At 40.9% G+C, this 22,006-nt stretch overlaps 1 protein-coding gene across 6 annotated transcripts in view; it reads left to right on the forward strand.

Moving 5' to 3' along the window:
* Positions 1–22,006, forward strand: part of USP32 (ubiquitin specific peptidase 32) — a 250,342-nt gene that overhangs the window by 32,685 nt on the left and 195,651 nt on the right. For 2 of the 6 annotated variants that reach the window (XM_084985057.1, XM_021067305.2), the window contains exon 1: positions 2,600–2,843. The exons of the other annotated variants lie outside the window; for them this stretch is intronic. In XM_084985057.1, the coding sequence (XP_084841183.1) occupies positions 2,786–2,843 (58 nt within the window). In that variant the 5' untranslated portion in view covers positions 2,600–2,785. Of the gene's footprint in view, positions 1–2,599; positions 2,844–22,006 lie in introns of those variants that run through there. 6 annotated transcript variants of the gene reach the window in all.

Consider the following 22,006-nt stretch of genomic DNA (forward strand, 5'->3'; position numbering starts at 1 on the left):
GCAGCCTACAACACAGCTCACGGCAACACCGGATCCTTCACCCATTGAGTGAGGCCAGGGATTGAACCTGCAACCTCAGAGTTCCTAGTCGGATTCGTTAACCACTGCACCACGTCGGGAACTCCTAACCCATGTTTTTTTTTTTTTTTATTTTCCCACTGTACAGCAAGGGGGTCAGGTTATCCTTACATGTATACATTACAATTACAGTTTTCCCCCCAAAACCCATGGTTTTGAGAGTGTTTAATTCCTAGTAAACTCTGTATGGGATGAAAATTTTTATAGCCCTTGGGGAAGCTGGGCCTGAAACCAAGGAGAAAATTTTAAAAGTTCCTGTGTATTTGGAGTTCTCATCATGGTGTAGCAGAAACGAATCCAACTAGGAACTATGAAGATGCCAGTTCGATCCTTGGCCTCAGTGGGTTAAGGATCAGGTGTTGCCGTGAGCTGTGGTGTAGGTCATAGATATGGATCTGGCATTGCTGTGGCTCTGGCAAAGGCTGGCAGCTGTAACTCTGATTTGACCCCTAGCCTGGGAACCTTCACAGGCTGTGGGTGCGGCCCTAAAAAGCAAAAAAAAAAAAAGTGTATTAGTGCTGCTCCAAGTCTCTCCTTATAAAGTTTATATTCTATTCATTCTTGAGTATTTTGTAATAATTTACTATTTTATTTGACAAACTTGAATGCAACCAAATCCCACCTTTCAGGTGGGGCAAGTACTACAAAGAGATAAAACAATTTGCTTCCAATTCTACTGTAAATCAAGTGGGTAGATAATCATCCAAGTTGCCTTTAGATACTGATTATTTAGGACAATAATAATGCCAAGGTATGTTGCAATTAAACTCTTGAGGGTCTTTTTTCCCGCAGCTGAACCCTGTTTTAGGATTCACTCCCTATTAATTACCACAATCTAACTGCAGGCTAAAGATGACTGAGTTTTGTCTGGAGCCGTATGTCTATGCTGAACTAATCACCTGGAAATTAAAGGCTTTCAACATTCCCAACCCCCTTATTCATGGCCTTTTCAGTAAGGCCTTTTAGCAATGAAACTAATCTGAGGTCTTAAAATTAACTACCTCACAGTGAACTGGAAAGGGCAGCACTGTGACTAATGCCACGCTGCTGATCTGGTCTGCCAGGAAAGATGAGTAGAGAAAGAGTTATTACCTTCTCCCTTTAGCAGGGCATATTGTAATTTGTTGGTTATAGGAACTAAAATCCTTTTGCTGGCCCTGAATTACCTAAGTGGCACCTTGAGTCTAATCTAATCCAAAGGGTTATTTTTCAAACAAATGAGTGTTTTTCCTTATCTAGAAGCTTATGCTTTGACTTTCAGGGTCAAGACTAATAAAAGCAAATCGAATAGGGTGGAAAAGCAAAGAACTGCAAAGTATTCCATTGTAGGCATATACCATATTTTATTTATTCATCTGTGTGTTAACGGACACTTGAGTTGTTGCTACCTTTTGGCTCTTGTGAATAATGTTCTATAAACAGATGTATAAATATCTGTTCATGTCCTGCTTTCAGTTCTTTTGAGTATATACTCACAAGTGGAATTGCTGGATCCTACTGTAAACCCGGGAAATTGATACTTTGCAGCAGCATGGACAAACCTTGAGGACATGCTATATAAAATAAACCAGTCACAAAAAGAGAAATACTGTACAATTCTGAACTCTAGAGCTATTTAAAAATGGTTAGCATGGTCAATTCTAATATATTTTACCACGATTTAAAAAAATAATTAAAAAAGCAAGGAACTTTGTTATCAGTCGTATAGCCCTCACATTTCTGGTGGGGAGCAACTCTTGCCAAGCAAGCTACGCCTTTGCAGAGCAGCTTCCAAAGAGGCAGGCTCAGAGTGTAGATGCGCCTAGGACAGCTGGGTCTGCGCATGTGAAAGGAACTGTGGCCTTAACTAACTGGGGGGATGGGCTAACGTGAAAAAGGAGATGCTCTAAACTTTGTCACAAGGATTTACTTTCCTTAAGGCGCTCTCCCCTAGGATAAAGAATTCTCTTGTGACAAGAAATCCTTGAGACTCTCCTTTCACAACTTCCTCCCAATCAAAAATGTCCCTAACGTTGGGAATGTCCTAGCTGCCCGCTCCTTTCTTTCATGAACCGCACCCCTCGTACCCAGGCTCCCTAAGATTCCATTTCTCTTTCAAAATGGGTCTGGACAACAGCCAGACCTACAGTCCAGAACTCAAGCCCCGCCCGGCGGGCGCCGGAACCTGTGGGCGGGAGGGACGGCCTTGAGCGCCCCGGAAGTCACGGGCCCCAGGCAGGCGGAGGCTCCCAGGCCTCGCGGCTTCAGATTGGCTGGAAGGAGGGGATGATGCGTTACGCGCGGGGTCCTGCCCCGCCCCTACGCCCCTGCGCGCGGCGAACGTGGGGGCGGGGCGGAGTGGATGGCCCCCGGCGGCCATTACCCGGAACAGTCCCCAGCCTCGGGTCAGGTGACCCTCGGCGGGGCAGACGGGAGGGGAGGAGGGAAGAGGGCGTGAAGAGGGAAGGGAAAGGAGGGGAGGAGAGAGGAGAAGGGCGGAGTAAGAGGGAGGGGAAGGGGGCGGGGTGGGAGCGTGTCACGTGATTCGGCATGGAGGCGGTGGCGGCGGCCGGGAGGAGCCGCCGGGGCAGAAGCCGCACTTGTTAGTGTTGGGGGAGGAAGGGGCCGGGGGACTCCGACACCGTCAGCCAGGGACGCCGAGGAGAAGGCGGGAGGGGGGTGGGGGCGAGAGCGGGCTCCGACCCCCGGCCGAGGGGATGAGGGGAGCATGGGCGCCAAGGAGTCACGGATCGGATTCCTCAGCTACGAGGAGGCGCTGAGGAGAGGTGAGGGGGGAGGGGTCTGGGCGAGCTGCCTGGGAGGCCGGCGACGGGCTGCCCAGAGGGTGGGTGACCGGGGAAGGGGAGGGGAGCTTGAGGGCGTGGGGCGCCCGAGGCGGAAGGGAAAGGAGGCCAGCGATGGAGATATTGTGGGGGAGAAGGGTCGGGTGGGAGCAGTATTTGGGGATTGGGACCGTGTGGACGGGGGCGAAGCTTTCCCACAGAGAGTGGTGCCAGGCGCTGGCAGAGCACTGCCCGTGCTCTCTGGTGGCGTTGTTATCCTGGATGTGTCCAGGGAAGTCTCCTCCCCCCTTTTCTTGGGTGGCACCAGCCCTTCCAGCCCCCCTCATCCTTTACTGCCATTTTCTCCTATCACTGCTTCATAAAACGCTCCAGCAGCATCCTAACCTCGTACCTAACAGCCCCTGCTGGAAGGAAGAGGGGAGGTGGCTGCAAAGCCCCTTTTTTGCTATTAGAAGCCTTTTCCAATTGTGGAGTCTCTTCCTTTTCCGAGGGCCTGTGCCAGTCTCTTGGGGGCTGTCACCACCCCCTGCCTGCCTCCCCCTCCCCCTTTGGGTGGCCGACTTTGATAAGAACGATCAGCAATTGAGTTGTATTTGAGGTGAGATGAGTCTGGACAGCTGGTGCCACAAGACCTTGTGTTCAGTTTCATCTCAGACGTTGGTCAGAGCCTCTCATTGCACTTGATCCCAGCACTCACCGCCCCCCCTCCATAAGATGGCATTCGGAAATCCAGCATTCTGATATTGTGTTATAGCTGCCTTTAGAGACCGGCCTTGCTGCCAGCTCTAGCCTGCTGCTTATTGGCTCTGATGCACGGTTATGTTGTTAACAGCCCCAACCCCCTACCACTTACTCTGATACCGCTGTCCATGATCACTAAAGCACACGCTAACTGGAAGTGTCTGTTGCACAGTTTATAGCCGGAATGTGACTTAATTTTTCATGACTGGGGTTTGTGTGTGTTATTGTGTTTGTGTGTGTCTGCCTATGTGTGCTTGTTATTTCTTTTTTGACATTTAAGGGATTTTCTCGGTAAGAAGTGAAAAACACTAAGCAGGTGCTAGGTGCTAGGCATTATTATTAACAGGTTTCTAAGTCAAACCCGCCGTGCTCCGCGTGTTGGTTTTAGTAGTTAATGGTATAAAATTAAAAATTAGATTACAAGACACGCATTCAAAATGAGAATTTCGCACTGAACTCTTGTTCATGGATAGGAAGGAGAGGGGTAAGTTCAGTGGACCATCACCTGAAAATAGGTACAGAATTTAGATGTATTCTTGTGGACTGAGCAGAATAACAAAAATATGCTTTTTAGGTCTTTTTCCCCCCCTTGGGGAACAGTAACTGATTGTTCTTATGGACAATCTCGCCTGAACTTTTTTTCTTTACTTCAATATGAGAAATATTCCAAATTCTTGATGTGTTTCCAGCTCTAGTAGGCTAGTCATTTCCGGGATGCTGTTGAGCCTGACAGGTCTGGCCTCAATTAGGCAATGGCTTACATGGCGTGAAAGAGAGCATCAGTCAAACTGATACACAGCTTCAAGGATCAGAAGTGTTTAGTTTCTTAAGTTTGAGGCGGATGTAGCTGAAATTAAAGGATGTATTCTGAAATTAATTTATCCAACTCTAGTCTTCCTACTTTCATATAAAACTAACCTTCTACCTTTGTAAGTATGAAGGAAATTAATAGTTGGGGCATTTTAAACTGATTTGCCTGAAGGGCTTTGTTCAATTTGTTGTGAAGTGTCTGCCTGTTGAATTTTAAAACATGTATTTGAAGAGGTAGCAAAATGTTTGTTAAAACCTTATTTAACTGTTATTTGAATGAATTTGTTTTATCAGTTTTGTTGTGCAGGAGAATTAAGGCAAGAAAGAGAAGCAAGTTGATAAAATAGCATTTCCAAATATAAACCAGGAGCTTTTTTTTTTTTTTAAGTGTAATTCTTTTGACCATAATAACCATTTACTCTATAAAGTTAGACTTTAATATGGAATTTCTTTTAGTAAGGTTTTAGTAGGAATTTATAAAGTGTGTGATAGAGCTAAAAATGGTTCGAGAACTTTTGGGGGGCATGTGAATAATCCAAATAGGTACTAAAAACTTCCATTTCTTAAGCTTATCTGCTTGCTTATATTGTATGAGGTGAATGGGGAGGGGGAGAGAATTGGACAAATACACAATGTGTGTTATATGAGTCATTGTACAAGTAAAAAGCAAACTTGATAAACTACTGAAATATCTGTCTGCTTGGCTTTACCTGAAAGTATTGGGCACGAAATGGGGCCTAACTATGATTGGGTAGTATTAAAAAAAATAGGCAAGTACATATTGCCACCTACAAAAGTGGAGTTACAGGCAGTTTATCTTGCAAATTGGGGCCTTGGAAATGGAGTGTTATGTTAATGACAGATAACACTCATTGGACCTGAGTGAAAGGGCAGTCTGGTGACTTATTTACATTTCAGAAACTCTAGAAATTAGAAAGATTGGTTTTGCATACTGTTTTAGCTTGACTGCTTGTCAGTTTTATAAACATTAATAGTGTCCTTAAAGTATACCTTAATATTTCTTTTCTAGAGAGAGATATTAGTGGTAGCTTTTATTTTTGGCTTAATCAGTCTTACTTGACTCTGGTTAAATTGCATGTATTTTCTAAAGTGTACCTACTGTACTTCACCGGTAGTGAGAATTTTAGCAACTAAGTTCTTAATCTCTTTACTTCATTTCCTTATTACATCTAAGTTTGTGGCTTGTGTATTCCTAAAAATGTACTTTAAATTCTTGGAACATAACATTAAAAAAACATTGAATGAAGTCGTAGTTTAGAGCATTTTAGAACTTTCAAGAAACCTTAAAAATCTTCACCAGTTATTCAGTTCTTTCTTCCTGCTCCTCTTTTCCTCTTTTGCATCATTTTGGAAACAGAATTTTCAGGCTTTTTTTTGTTGTTGTTGTTGTGGATTCACATTTTCAAGTGTCTCTTTGGTCACACATTCAGCAAATTTTTACTGAGTGCTGGCTGCAGTTTAGACACTGAAGAAACAGAGGTGACTGAGATCCATTCCTTATGGCCTGGGTCAGTGATCTCCACTGAAGTGTATATACTGCAAGGTGTATGCAGGACTATCCATGGGAGGTGGGAATAAAAATTTTACAACTATTTTAAGGTTCTGTTTTGTGTTTGTATGATAATGGACATATTTTCAAAATGTAATATATGTGTATTTAATTTATAAATGATTAACATACAGTATATTAAGTGATACAGAATATTAAGTGCTATTGTGCTATAGGAATGCAGAGTGTGTGTGGAAGTATTTGGTGGCCTGGAAGTGTCCTGTCATTGTACTTATTTCATAGTGTGTGCTCAATAATTATATGTTAAGGAATTTAATTTCCTATCACTTCAAGGTTGTTATGTCTGCTAGTGGAATAGTGAAACATGTAATACTTTTCATTTTACTTATCCACCAACCCTAATACGCTCTAAAACATTGACTCCCCAACCAAGATTTTCTTCTCCAAGTTTATATAGTGTTAATGTTAAAAGTTCTTTAGTATTATGCTACCTATGATGTAGTGTTAGCTGATTTAGTATAACATATCATTGTGTAAATGAAAATTGAATTTCACAGTTGGTACCTTCTGGGATTCAGTATTCTTTTTTATTACAGCACTGATTTGGCTTCATCTAAATTTGCTGAATTTACCACTGGATTCTCAGGCATTAGTGTGGAATGGTAGGTTTGGGTCACGCCTTTTGCAAGCATACCTAGTCAATTGGTGTTATGTGTGTAGGAGAAAAATGAGGCGGTTTTACATTTGTCTGCTTATACGTAGTCACAGAGTAGTAAGAAAGGTACTGTTCTTCATAATCGCTGCTTTGACACTTCATATGGAGTGTCAGCGACAAAGAGGAGATGAATACACCAATGAACCCTGGATTTGGGAAGGATAAGCAGAATGAGGTGACATCACTTGATGGTTAATGGCCTCCCCATTTACCAAACTGGACAGCTGTTGTTTGTTTTTTCTTGTTCATTGTTTGTCTTTGTGCTTGGTGAGTGAGACTGCACAGTGACAGCATTCAACATTGCCTTTCAGAAATATGTGTAAGTCACTTAGTGTTGGGAATGTGGTGACCAATCAATAGCCAGGTGTTTTCTCCAGAGAAAGGAAAAGATTTTTGGCACTTGATTTTATAATAAGTCACAGAAGAAGATAGAGAAGTGATTATTATTCTTGCCGTGACTGTAGAAAAATCTGTTTTTTTGGAGCACTGGAGAGAAATGCTGAGAGTTTAGAATAGATGCTCCAATGGTAAACAGCTGCAGAGGTGGGGAGATTTTATTTATGAGTTAAAAGTTGGTGGTTTAGAGATCCTGTCGTGGCTCAGTGGTTAACGAATCCGACTAGGAACCATGAAGTTGTGGGTTTGATCCCTGGCCTTGCTCAGTGGGTTGAGGATCTGGTGTTGCCGTGAGCTGTAGTGTAGGTTGCAGATATGGCTCGGATCTGGCAGTTGCTGTGGCTCCGGCGCAGGCCGGCGGCTACAGCTCCAATTGGACCCCTAGCCTAGAACCTCCATGTGCCGAGAGAGTGGCCTAGAAAAGGCAAAAAGACACACACACACACAGACACACAAAAGTTGGTGGTTTGATAGTGGTACTGAGAAGACTGAGATGGGACTGACAGTTCTTTTCATACTGTTTCTAGAAAGCATGGCTTCTCTTTTCAGGGCTTGTTTATGCTTCTCCTTTTACCTTTTGGACTTTATGATATTTGTGTTTATTTTATGTTTTGGCCACACCCACAGCATGTGGGAAGTTCCGGGGTTGAACCTGCACCACAACAGCACCCTGAGTCACAGCAGTGACAATTCTGGATCCTTAACCTGCTGCAACACTGGGGAACTCCTATTTGTGTTTAAATTGAGCCACCCACTCCACTTATTCCCTTTCTTCTAATAATAAAGAACTCTTGGCGGTTAGAGGTGGATAGTTAATTATTGACACAAAAACCTGATAAAACCAGCTTTATGTTATTTATTGTTATAGTCAAAGATTTGTCTTTTAGAAGACCCATCTATTCAAAGATGAAAGCCTTCCCCTAACACCTCCCCCCCTTTTTTTTAGAGATTTAATATTAACGTAAGGCTCTCTTTATTTTAGGGAAATCCCAAGTCCATCACTATCTTGTGAACAGGGGTAAGGAAAATTGATGGTTGTTGGGGTCTTTGATACTGGACTTTATTAAAAGCAATACTGTCTTAAAATGAGGGTTACAAAGGAAGTTCTCCTTCTGTTTGTAAAGTTAGATGGTCTTAGCATCTTACCCCTTGCAGAAAAAAAACTATGAGCTTTCCTATGGTGCCTTGCCTTTCCCTAATGACTTGTGAGAGTCTAGAGAGATTGCATTGTGCAAAGGACCTTTCTATAAAGGTAGCCCTCTCCTGGTCTTTCCCACAATCATAAATGGCACTGGCTATTCCGATCGCCAAAGCCAAAAATCTATGGACATCCTTAATTCCTCTCTTTGATCATCTGACCTATCCTTTTATCCCCAGTTTGAGTCTATTGCCTAATCCTGTTAGCTTGATATCCAGTCTGATCTGTGAACTTCTGCTCATCTTCACTGCCACTACTCTAATCCCAGCTGCCATCATCTTTTGCTAAGATACCATGCAGTGGTTTCCTGGTTTCACACAGCAGCCAGTGTAAACTTAAAATTCAAATTAGATCCTGTCATTCCTTTCCTCTCAGCCTGTTTTCCTTTCAGCCTAGAAAGGCTGTTTACAAATTTTCACATGTCCGGCTCATTCTTCATACCTGAAGTCCCAGCTCTGCCTCAGCTCAGCCATCTCTTATCATCTTCTATGAAGTGATTTTCTGTCAGTATTGCAGTACAATATTAGGATCAGTATTATGACCTACTGTTCTGTGTAGGTCATGATTTGTGATTATCATGTTTATTGTCAGTCATGATACTGAATCCCCAGTGCCAAGATAGGTGCAGTGCCTGGTGTATTTTGTGCTCAGTAAATATTGTATGACTGGGTGGCTGTGTAAATCATGGAGAGGAGATTTGGAGAATTGCATAATGTGTGTGAGGTTGGGGGGGTGAAGAGTCAAATGCCGACAGGGATTGGGTATATGGAAAAATATATATCCATTTCAGAATTTCTTTTTTTTTTTTTTTTTTTTTTGTCTTTTTGCCTTTTCTTGAGCTGCTCCCGCAGCAGATGGAGGTTCCCAGGCTAGGGGTCCAATCAGAGCTGTAGCCATAGGCCTACGCCAGAGCCACAGAAACGCAGGATCCAGGCCGAGTCTGCGACCCATACCATAGCTCACGGCAACTCCGGATCCTTAACCCACTGAGCAATGCCAGGGATCGAACCCACAACCTTGTGGTTCCTAGTCGGATTCGTTAACCACTGTGCCACGACAGGAACTCCCATTTCAGAATTTCTTTTCCTTTTGTCAACTTTGAAAATTTTTGAAAAAAATTGCTGATGGTAATGATAGTTAAAAAGGCCTTAAAAGTAATAATGTAATTTTGTCTGTTTAGTTCAGATATTTAAGTTGATATCTAATAGGGAAAATTCCTAAGTAGTTTATTGTGTATTACGTTTTATGAACACTAAAGAATGTCTTTTGGTAGTATGTAATATTTAATAATTTTGCTTATGAAATGATTTTTTTTTTTTTTTTTTTGTCTTTTTAGGGCCGTACTCAAAGCATATGGAGGTTCTCAGGCTAGGGATTGAATTGGAGCTACACAGCTAGCCTACGCCACAGCAACATGGGATCCCATCCACATCTGCAACCTACAGCACAGCTTACAGGATCCTTAACCCACTGAGCAAGGCCAGGGATCGAACCTGCATCCTCATGGATGCTAGTCAGATTTGTTTCCACTGAGCCATAATGGGAACTCCATGAAATGATTTTTTTGCAGTGATTTTTTTTAATACAGTGATCTCCATGTATTTTTTATCTATGGTGATAAGTATCATTCTGTTGCCAGATGTAACGTTAGAATTCAGTCCCTGGCCTGGAACTTCTGCATGCCACAGGTGTGGCAAAATACCAAACAAAGCAAAAAAAACCACTTTAAGCACATAAGTTTCCTCACTCAGTGGATTAAGGATCTGATGTGGCTGTGGCTGTGGTGTAGGCCAGAAGCTGTGGCTCTGATTCACTACCTGGCCTGGGAACCTCCATATGCCGTGGGAGTGGCCCTAAAAAGCAAAAAAAAAAAAAAAAAAAAAACCAAAAAACTAAGATGCTTTTTCTTACACTTCAGGGCTAATGCTTTTTTTTCTCTTAGTCTTTTAGTTTTAATTTTTGTTGCAATGACACATGCATATAATTTATTTATTTATTTTTTTGCTTTTTTTTTTAGGCCTGCACCCATGGCATATGGACGTTCGCAGGCTAGGGATTGAATCGCAGCTGCAGCTGCCAGCCTGTGCCATAGCCACAACAACATCAGATCTGAGCTGTGTCTGTGACTTACACTACAGCTCAAGACAATGCTGGATCCTTAACCCACTGAGCGAGGCCAGGGATCAAACCTGTGTCCTCATGGATGCTAGTCAGGTTCATTAACTGCTGAGCTATTTAATACGCTATTATTACTTTTCCTTTCCTGTACCTTTGATTTCCTTTTAAGTATTTCCTTTAAAAATTGTTTTTTAGGAGTTCCTGTTGTGGTGCAGTGGTTAACGAATCTGACTAGGAACCATGAGGTTGTGGGTTCCATCCTCTGGCCTTGCTCAGTGGGTTAAGGATCCGGTGTTGCTGTGAGCTGTGGTGTAGGTTGCAGACGTGGCTCAGATCCCGTGTTGTTGTGGTTGTGGCGTAGGCTGGTGGCTATAGCTCTGATTAGACCCCTAGCCTGGGAACCTCCATATGCCGCGGGAGTGGCTCAAGAAAAAGGCAAAAAGACAAAAAAAAAAAAAAAATTGTTTTTTATTTTGCTTAGGTTTCTATTTACTGTAATTCAATGCCCAGAGTTCCACTAAATGTTAAATCTACTTCATATGTTCATATACATCAAATGTTTACTGAGTTCATCATATTAGAAAAAACTTTTCCTAGAGCCTTCTTGCCTGTTCTGGTCTGACTTTTTGCCCTTGTACTTAAAGCATAGCTGCCATTCTGGGATCTTCCTTCACCATTATCCTGGAGGTTTCCTTCCCTGTCCTGTGTTGGGTCCTGTTTTCTATATCCCCCGTTTCCTCTTTCTTGAATAACTCTTCCGTTTTGGTTGAGCTTATTCCCTGGTGGCTTCCTGAAAAAAGGGTGCATTGGGAGGTAAAGTTTTGAGACCTTTTACTCCCAGGCTAGGGGTCACATCAGAGCTACAGCTGCCGGCCTGTACCACAGCTCATGGCAACACCAGATCCTTAACCCCATGAGCGAGGCCAGGGATCGAACCTGCATCCTCATGAATCCTAGTCTGCTTTGTTACTGCCGAGCCACTATAGGAATTTCAAGAGCCTGTTTTTACCAACTAATTTTTTGTTTTTAAATGGTGTCACCCACAGCATATGGAAGTTCGTGGGCCAGGGACTGAATCTGAGCCTTGAGCATGCTGCAGCTCTGGCAACTCTGTATCCTTTAACCCACTGTGCCAGGGATTGAACCCATACCTCTGTAGCAGCTTGAGCTGCTGCACCTGGATTCTTAACCCACTGTGCCAATTGTCTTGAAGTTCCTTTTTAATAATCTTTACACTTGATCTCCAGTCACGTGGGTCTTGATTTAAGGCTCAGGGGAGATTCATTGCAGTGATCAGTCAGAGACTCGGGTAGGAGGAAGGCAGTGCCTTAAAATGCAGTTTTTATGATCAGGTGGCATTAGACAATAAAACTCTATGAGGGCGGAGACTGTGTGTCTTACAGCTTTATCCTTAGCACTTGCACAGTGCCTGTCATGTATTAACCACTTAAAACGTATTTGCTTTGTATCAAAGCAATCTTTTCTGAAAAACAGATTGAATTTGTAGAGGAAACTAGGTTCAGAATTTATATGTGTGCTCATGAGTGTATGCCCAGAGGCTTAAAACTCATATTTTCACATCTGTAGTATATATGTATTTAAATACATATTTTGCTTTTGAAAAATGGCCCATTGTATTAGGCACATTATGTTATTTTTGGCTCTGGTTTCAAGTTGGTTTTGAAATCTGCTGGTGAGCAGCTGTGGTAGGTTTAGAACAGTTATTTAATAAATTTGGTTTAGAGATTCTCTATATAATCATCTATAAATGAAATCTTTCACTGTATAGAATTTTATAGATTGGAAGTTATTCCTTTTGTCAGAGATACTGATTTGAGAATACCTCTTTACAGCTGATTATGGAAGGACAAATTGCTTATTCTTTATAGGCTTAGAGGTATAAGTAAGGAGCAATTACCTAGTGATGGAAACATTTTATATTGTCACATCACTGGTACCGTAGAGATTCAAATTGAAGTTGACAGAAGATTGCCAAGCAAATATATTTAAATAATAACGAAATCAGACATCAACTGAATGAACACTTGGCAGTGATTAACATCTCATAGAAAAAATGTTCCATTTTGAGTGGAACATATTTCTTATATTATTTCAGTAGAGTCCAAAACTAAATGTAGCTTATTTTTCTACAGATCTGATCTGCTTATAGAGTGCATGTCTCTGTGATTCACCCACAGGCCCATGCCAGAGACCTAGTCATCAATTGAGACTCTTCCTTTTTTCCCCTCTGTTCACATTTAATCAGTCACAGTGTCCCTTTGGTGCTGGTGCTGCCTTATTATCCTGTTTCTTCTCCACCTTTAAAGTCATTGCCTTAGAAAAGGCCTTTATCTGTCTCCTGGACTATTAGTCTCACATCCTTCTAATCCAGTATTTATTTTTCCACCAGAATTGTCTTTTGAAATACACATCTGGTCATATTACTCAGGTGCCTTTCAGTGGAAGGTACCCAAACCCTACGGTTTGACGTCAGTCTTTTTAGCATGGCAGGCCCTGGAAGTTTCTGTCCCTGTGCCTCTGAAAATGTTGCTTCCTAGATCTTGGAATGCCTCATTTTATTACTTATATACAGTAGAGTGCCCAAATCTCACTGCATAGCTTGAAGAAATTTTAGGTATGTACCCAAGTAACCACCATGCAAAGTCAAGATAAAGAACCATTTCTAGCACCCTAGTAGGCTCCCTCCTGCCCTCTCCCAGGTGATACTACCCCTTGGAGGTAACTATTGTTTTGACTTCTGTCACTGTAGATTAGTTTTGCCTTTTTTAATTTATTTTTTCTTTTTATGGTTGCACCTTGGCATATGGAAGTTGCTAGGCCAGGAACTGAATCTGAGCTGCAGCAGCAGCAATGCTGGATCCTTTAACCCACTGCACTGGGCTGGGAATTGAATGTGCACCTGCAAAGTGACCTGAGCTGCTGCAGTTGGATTCTTTTTTTTTTTTTTTTGTCTTTATAGGGCTGCACTTGTAGCATATGGAGGTTCCCAGGCTAGGGGTCTAATCAGAGCTGTAGCTGCCAGTCTACGCCAGAGCCACAGCAACTCAGGATCCGAGCGGCGTCTGCGACCTACACCACAGCTCACAGCAATGCCGGATCCTTAACCCACTTTGTGAGGCCAGGGATCAAACCCGCAACCTCATGGTCCCTACTCGGATTCATTTCTGCTGTGCCACGATGAGAATTCCAGTTGGATTCTTAACCCACTGCACTATGTCGGAAACTCCTAGTTTTTCCAGTCTCGTATAAATAGAATCGTATGATATTTACTTTTTTTTTTAGTGCACGGTGAACTCTCTTTTAAAAATAATTAAGGAGTTCCCATTGTGGCTCAGCATTAATGAACCAGACGAGTATCCATGAGGACTCAGGTTCGATCCCTGGCCCTGCTCAGTGGATTAAGAATCCGGCATTGCTGTAACTGCATTGAGGTTGCACACATGGCTTGGATCCCGAATTGCTGTGGCTGTGGTGTAGGGTGGGGGCTGTAGCCCCAATTCCACCCCTCTAGCTTGGAAACTTTCTTGTGCCAAGGGTGCAGCCCTAAAAAGACAAAAAAAAAAAAAAAAAAAAAGTTAACTGAATGAATGGGACATTTTAGTGCCTTTTAAATAATGGAGATAGCTGACAAGATAAAGGTACTAGTAATAGCCTGGTAAATTGTATTCTTACATGATAAATTATGGTTGTTTCATGACATTTATGCAAATATTTAAATGTTCCAGGAGTGTAAACATTTAAAATTTGGGTTTAAAAACTGGCTCTAGGAGTTCCCGTCGTGGCGCAGTGGTTAACGAATCCGACTAGGAACCATGAGGTTGCGGGTTCGATCCCTGCACTTGCTCAGTGGGTTAACGATCCGGCGTTGCCGTGAGCTGTGGTGTAGGTCGCAGACGCGGCTCAGATCCTGCGTTGCTGTGGCTCTGGTGTAGGCCGGTGGCTACAGCTGCGATTCATCCCCTAGCCTGGGAACCTCCATATGCCGCGGGAGCGGCCCAAGAAATAGCAGCAACAACAACAACAACAACAACAGACAAAAAGACAAAAGACAAAAAAAAAAAAGAAAAAGAAAAAGAAAATATGAAAGAAAACAGAAGCACAATCTTCTATTCAAGGACTAGTAGATTTGTAATTTGTGTTATAATTAGCACCTTTGATTGAGTGCCCACTTTTTGCAGATTAGCATTGGTTTGGTTTTGAGACACTGATACTTCTCATAAACAGTAAATACTTACTGGTAAGAATAGGAAACAAGGGAAATTCATGTCAAATATCCGTGTCATTTTGGGAAACTTCTTTTTTTGTCTTTTTATGGCTGCACCGATGGCATATAGAGGTTCCCAGGCTAGGGGTCGAGTTGGAGCTGTAGCTGCCTGCCTATACCACAGCCACAGCAGTGCCAGATCCGAGTCTCGTCTGCGACCTAAACCACAGCTCACAGGCAACGCTGGATCCTTAATCCACTGAGCGAGGCCAGGGATCGAACCCTCATCCTCATGGATCCTAGTCATGTTTGTTAACCGCTGAGCCACGAAGGGAACTCCTAAAATATAATTTATACAGTTTGCTATATGCTGCTTAAAAAATTTTAACTTTTCCGCAGTATATGTTATGTGTGCTAGTTGGTTTGCTCTCCTCATTTCATATTTCTGTCATTTGTCTAGAGTGACTTTTTTCTCAGCTTTCATCTACTACTTTTACATTGTACAAAGTGTTGGACAGGCAAGATGAAGCTAGAATATAAAGGGTTTGTTCTTATTTGATTTTACCCATCTTCCTGGACTCTGTAGACTTTGCCTAAATTTTACCTTCTTTTCTGGAACATTCTTGGACTATCCAGTACTTTGAATTCCTGTGACTCTTAATTTGTATCTTTGCTCTTTTAATATTTTTACATAAATATGGTATTGTTTTACGTGTGTTAATTTGATCTTCCTGCTACATTGCAAGTTTCTGGGGAGTAATCTTTTTTAAAAAACAAACAATCAAACAAACCAAACAAAGCACCTCACACTGATAAGCACCCGATGGATGTTCAGCATTTATTTGGTGATGGAGAGAACAGATGGTTATAGTCATTGGTGCCTTCATATAATTATGATATGTTGCTTTTAAAATCAATAGTTGTTTCTTTTTAGTTTTCTTTTAAGATACACAGTTGGCCGTCTGTGTTCTGGGAGGTTTGCATTTGCAGATAAGGAGGGCCGACTGTATTCATTGCACTGCTCCATTTAATGTAAGAGACTTGAGCATCTGTGGATTTTGGTGTCCATGGGTGCTCCTGGAACCAGTCCCCTGCAGATACCAAGGGACAAGTGTACTTTTAAAAATTCATTTCTGTGTCTTTTAGTGTTTAAATAACATGTGGCTCAAATTCCCAATTTGCAAGTTTATAAGAATGTGACCGAAGGTTACAGTTATAGGTCCGAGAGAACATCAATGCATGGCAGTGTTAGAAGAAAGACGCTGGTAGGTTGCAGTATAATTTAGAAGACTTGCTCATCTCATGTATTGGAGTCAGTTTGAGGATTTGTAAATGCACCCAAGACATCTACTTCTCACCACCAGCGCATGCCTCTTGTGATCCTGAAGGAGAAAAGAAGCTAAACTGAAAGTTTATCTTAGTATCCTGAGTCCCCTATGCCTGGAATAATTTTGTTTTTTTCCTGGCTTCGTTAGTTTATTACTATGATAAAGTATACCTAATGTAAACTTTACTCTCTGGACCATATAAAAATGCATAATTCACTGACATTAAGTACATTTGTAATGTTGTGTAACCATCACCAATATCTATTTCCAGAACTCATTCATCATGCCAACAGAAACTGTGTAATTATTAAATAGTAACTCACTTCTGCCACTCCTTCAGTCCCTGGTAGCCTCTCTTCTACTTTTTGTCTCTGAATTCGCCTATTCTAGGTACCTCAGATAGTGGAATCATGCAGTATTTATCCTTTCATGTCAAGGTTCATCCATGTTGTAGCACATAGCAGATGTCACTCCTTTTTATGGCTGAATCACATGTGTATACTACGTACTCTTTTTCTGTTCATCTGTTGATTGACATTTGGATTGTTTCCACCTCTGCTGTTGTGAATAATGCTGCTCTGAACATTGATGTACAAAGATCTGTTTGAGTCCCTGCTTTCAGGTATTTTGAGTATATACTTAGGAGTGGAATGTCTGGGTCATTTGGTAACTTGATGTTTAACGGAATGAAACAAACTTTTCCAAAGTGGCTGCACTATTTTACACTCCTACCAGCAATGTATGAGGGTTATGGTTTTTCCATATTCTTGGTTATACTTGTTGTTATCTGTCTTATTTTAGCCATCCTAATGGATGTGAAGTATTATCTCTTTTGAGTTTTGATTTGCATTTCCTTAATGGCCTACTGGTGTGTTGAGCATCTTTGCCTCTGCTCCATTGCTCGTGTGTCTTCTTTGCTTGTTTTGAGTTGAATTGTTTTTTGGTTACTGTTGTAGGAGTTCTGTATATATTCTAGGCGTTAATCCCTTATTAGATATATGATTTGCACATATTTTCTACCTTCGTGAAGGATATTTTTCATGCTCTTCATAAGCATCTTTTGGTGCTTAGACATTTTTAATTTTGGTGATGTCAGGAAATTAGTTTTGAATTTAATTATTGTTATAGGTTGTGCAGGGGATAAAATACTGAAACCCTTGGAGTTCCTGTCGTGGTTCAGTGGTTAATGAATCCAACTAGGAACCATGAGGTTGCGGGTTCAATCCCTGGCCTTGCTCAGGGGGTTAAGGATCTGGTGTTGCCATGAGCTGTGGTGTAGGTTGCAGACGCCGCTCGGATCCTGAGTTGCTGTGGCTCTGGCGTAGGCTGGCGGCTACGGCTCTGATTAGACCCCCTAGCCTGGGAACCTCCATGTGCCATGGAAGTGGCCAACGAAGTGACAAAAAGACAAAAAAAAAAACCCAAAAAACCCCAAAAAACAAAAAACACTGAAACCTTGGAAGATTGGCCCTACAGTTGCAGAAAACCAGAGTAGTAAACCCTACTCCCTATACTCAAATGATCTCCCCAAATAAAGAGAATCTTTTGGAAATAAATAATGTACACAGCCTGTGGGTAAATTAAAAGCAAACAATATTCATGAAAGCAATGCTGCCTGTAATGAGAGCCCTGGAGAGCCAGCTTTATTATCAAATTTAGCCAGAGTGGAAAATTGGGGTATTCATTGCGGAACATCATAAAGGTCAGACTCTATCATTGCAAACATGTACATAAGTGATAACAAGTAGTTTCTTTGCTAAAATTTAACCTTTGTTAACTGAATTGCTGTAGAGGCCTAAAGCTTATGTGCTGCTGGAGTAGGTACCATTTTACTGTTAAGATAATTCTTAGTGATCCAAATAACATATATATGTTTTAAAATCTTTTGTTTTTATAGGCGCTCTTTTAAAGGTAAGTCTGTCTGGGAGTTCTCTGTTGGTCTCTGGTTAAGGATTTGGCCTTGTCACTGAGGTATAGCAGGTTCAATCCCTGGCCCAGGAACTTCCGCATGCCACAGGCATGTCCAAAAACAAAACAAAACGAAACAACCTTTTTTCTTCTAAACTTTATGCCTGGAGATGGGTTTTCAAATGTTATAGTTTAAAGAGCATACATAGATTAATGGGTGAGTAATACTGGGTGATAAATACTTGCTGTTAGAGGTTTCTTTGTAGCTATGTAAGTCCTCAGATGTAGTCCTTTACATATCAAAATTTTATAGCAATGTTCTTTGTGTGATTTTTATTAGAGGTTGTCAGCCGTTCATCTGATAATTCTTCCAGAAGTTTTTATCTTGGCAATGTCTTTTTATAATAACTTAAAATTTTTATTCTAAACTGAAGGCTGATATTGCTGTATAAGTCTGAATTTTTTTTTCAGATTTTGAACATTGTTTAATTGAGTGGCTTTAGTCAATTATTAATGCCTTAATGTTGTATTAAACATTAATGTCATTATTGACATACTGTAATTTAGTATGGTTACAGTAGAGTATTCCAAGGAAGAAATTAAATTTTCTTCATTTTTCAAAGTTGTAAGTTTTTATAAAATTAAAAATCAGGAGTTCCTCTTGTGGCTCAGTGGTAGTGAATCCAACTGTTATCCTTGAAGAAGTGAATTCAATCCCTGGCCTCACTCAGTTGGTTAAGGATCAAGTGCAGCTTAGATCCTGCATTGCTGTGGCTGTGGTGTAGGCTGGCAGCTGTAGCTCATATTCAACCCCTAGCCTGGAAAGTTCCATGTGCCATGGGTGTGGCCCTAAAAACCAAAAAAAAAAAAAAAAATCAGAATAAAGTTGGCAACCTCATGGTTCCTAGTCGGATTCGTTAACCACTGCGCCACGACGGGAACTCCTCCTTAGAAGTTTTTTAGTTTGTTTTGCCAGTGCTGCTTCCTCTGGGATATCTTCATCCTTTTTGTTGCAACTGCTTTCCTTATTTACCTTTCACTAAGTTCCTCTCAGTGCATATCTAGTGTCTCTTGAAAGGTAGTATTTCCAATGTTTCCATGGATAGCTACTTCTAAATCTCCATTTATGTTCAATTTGAATTTAGCATTGTCACTTTTCACTTATTTGTTACATTTTTATCTTTCTTGGCTAGAGATAAAATGGGTAGTCAACTCTTTTGACCGTCCTTTTTCATGAAATACGTGGATTTATCACATAACTATACCTTTGCTGTCTACATGAGAACTAAATAACAGATGCTGAATGATCAAATACAGACATTTATTTATTTATTTTTTTTTTTGATAATGATTTTTATTTTTTCCATTATAGCTGATTTACAGTGTTCTCTCAATTTTTTGCTACACAGCGAGGTGACCCAGTCACACATACATGTATATTCTTTTTTCTCACATTGTCATGCTCCATCACAAGTGACCAGACATAGTTCCCAGTGCTATAAGCAGGATCCCATTGCTTATCCATTCCAAAGGCAATAGTTTGCATCTATTAACCCCAAATTCCCATTCCCTCCCACTTCCTCCCCATCCCCCTTGGCAACCACAAGTCTGTTCTCCATGTCTATGATTTTCTTTTCTGTGGGAAGGTTCATTTATGCCATATATTAGATTCCAGGTATAAGTGAAATCATATGGTATTTGTCTTTCTCTTTCTGACTTATTTCACTCAGTATGAGAGTCTCTAGTTCCATCCATGTTGCTGCAGACGGCATTATTTTGTTCTTTTTTATGGCTGAGTAGTATTCCATTGTGTATGTATGCCACATCTTAATCCAATCATCTATTGATGGACATGTGATGGTTGTTTCCATGTCTTGGCTATTGTGAATAGTGCTGCAATGAACATGAGGGTGCATGTGTCTTTTTCAAGGAAAGTTTTTTTCCCTATGTATGCTCAAGAGTGGGATTGCTGGGTCATATGATCGTTCTATGTAGAGTTTTCTAAGTTACCTTCATACTGTTTCCCATAGTGATTGTACCAATTTACATTCCCACCAGCAGTGCAGGAGGGTTCCCTTTTCTCCACACCCTCTCCAGCATTTGCTATTTGTGGACTTATTAATGATGGCCATTCTGACTGGTGTGAGGTGGTACCTTATAGTAGTTTTGTCTTGCATTTCTCTAATAATCAGGGATGTTGAGCATTTTTTCATGTGCTTGTTGGCCATCTGTACATCTTTGGAGAAATGTCTATTCAGGTCTTTTGCTATTTTTCAATTGGGTTTTTTTGCTGTTGAGTAGTTTAAGTTGTATATTTTAGAGATTAAGCTCTTGTCAGTTGCATCGTTTGAAACTATATTCTCCCATTCTGTAAGTTATCTTTTTTTTTTTTTTTTTTTTTTTTTTATGGTTTCCTTTACTGTGCAAAAGCTTGTCAGTTTGATTAGGTCCCACTGGTTTATTTTTGCTTTTATTTCTGTTGCTTTGGGAGACTGACCCGAGAAAACATTTGTAGGGTTGATATCAGAGAATGTTTTGCCTGTGTTGTCTTCCAGGAGTTTGATGGTGTCTTGTCTTACGTTTAAGTCTTTAAGCCATTTTGAGTTTATTTTTGTGCCTGGTGTGAGGGTGTGTTTCAGTCTTACTGATTTGCATGCGGCCGTCCAGTTTTCCCAGCACCACTTGTTGGAGAGAGTCTTTTTCCCATTTTATATTCTTGCCTCCTCTGTCGAAGATTAATTGACCACAGATGTCTGGGTTTATTTCTGGGTTCTCTGTTCTGTTCCCTTGGTCTGTGTGTTTTGGTACCAGTACCACACCAGACAGACTTTTAAAGAAGTGACGTTATTGGTCACTGATCAGGATGTGCATCTTTGGTTACCTAGGGATTTGTTTACGTAGAGATTTATGCACTGAAGAGATAGGAGTTGAGTTTGTACTTTATGCATTTATTTATAGTTAATGTGGTGACTGAAATTTCAGCTATGTTTTGGGGAGGACTTGTGTTATTCAGCTAAACTAGTAGCTGAAATTCTTAAGTATGGTAAGCATGAAAAGCAAGGACTGCCTTTAGATTAGGAAGAATAGTTTTAGTGTCTGTATTGTTCATGAAATACATGTTTTGGTGAGGGTTTGATTTCTCAAGAAAGGAAGGAGTATGTATATGCTTTGTAGAGAAAAGGATGTGAGGCTTACCTATATAACCTCAGTTTTTATCTTATACTTAAAAAATTCTGTGAGCTTACTGTTTTAATTTTATTTTTATTTTTATTTTTGGTCTTTCTTTTAGGGTTGCACCCGTGGCATATGGAGGTTCCCAGGATAGGGATCCAATTGGAGCTCCAGCTGCTGGCCTACACCACAGCCATAGCAATGCAGGATCCAAGCCGTGTCTGCGACCTACACCACAGCTCACAGCAATGCCTGACCCTTAACCCACTGAACAAGGCCAGGGATCGAACCCGAATCCTCATGTATGCTAGTTGGGTTCGCTAACCTCTGAGCCACGACGAGAATGCCAAAGATAGTGTTTCTTCACAGAAAAGATTTAGTATCCAGATTATTTATTTTACATTGTTTATAATTTTAAAAAATTATGAATGGCCTAAATGTCCATCAGTTGGTTAGTAAAATAAATTATGTTAACATGGAATGCTATTCACCCTATGGTACAGTGAAAAAGATATGAAATAATATAATGTGTGATCTCATTTTTTTGTTTTTTTTTGCCCTAAACCTGTCCCCCCAGTCATATGATCTGAGCCATAGTTGCAACCCAATCCACAGCTAGAACAACACTGGATCCTTAATCCACTGTGCTGGGCCAGGAATCAAACCTGTGTCCCACTGCCTCCAAGATGCTGTGGATCCAATTGTACCGCAGTGGGAACTCCTCATTTTTGTAATGATTATGTACATGTAAAGAAATACAAATTTGAAAAATGTATTGCAAAGCATTAAGAGATTAACAGGTTATCACTGTATTGTGAGTTTGAAGGTGATTTTTATTGTCTCTTTAAAATGCAATTAAAATTGTATTTTTACAACTATTTTTCTTATTACCAAAAAAAAGGGTCAGCATCATGTGATCATGTGTTAAGCCACCTCATGAATGACCTGTGTTTGTTTCTTATTTAGCTATAATAAGGAGTTCCATTTCTTTTGGTTTTTCAGCA

The sequence above is a fragment of the Sus scrofa genome, chromosome 12 (assembly GCF_054392235.1).
Source record: "Sus scrofa isolate SSC_HxYL_T2T_F1_AM1 chromosome 12, Sscrofa_HxYL_maternal_Yorkshire_Landrace_v2.0, whole genome shotgun sequence".
NCBI classification, from domain to species: domain Eukaryota; kingdom Metazoa; phylum Chordata; class Mammalia; order Artiodactyla; family Suidae; genus Sus; species Sus scrofa.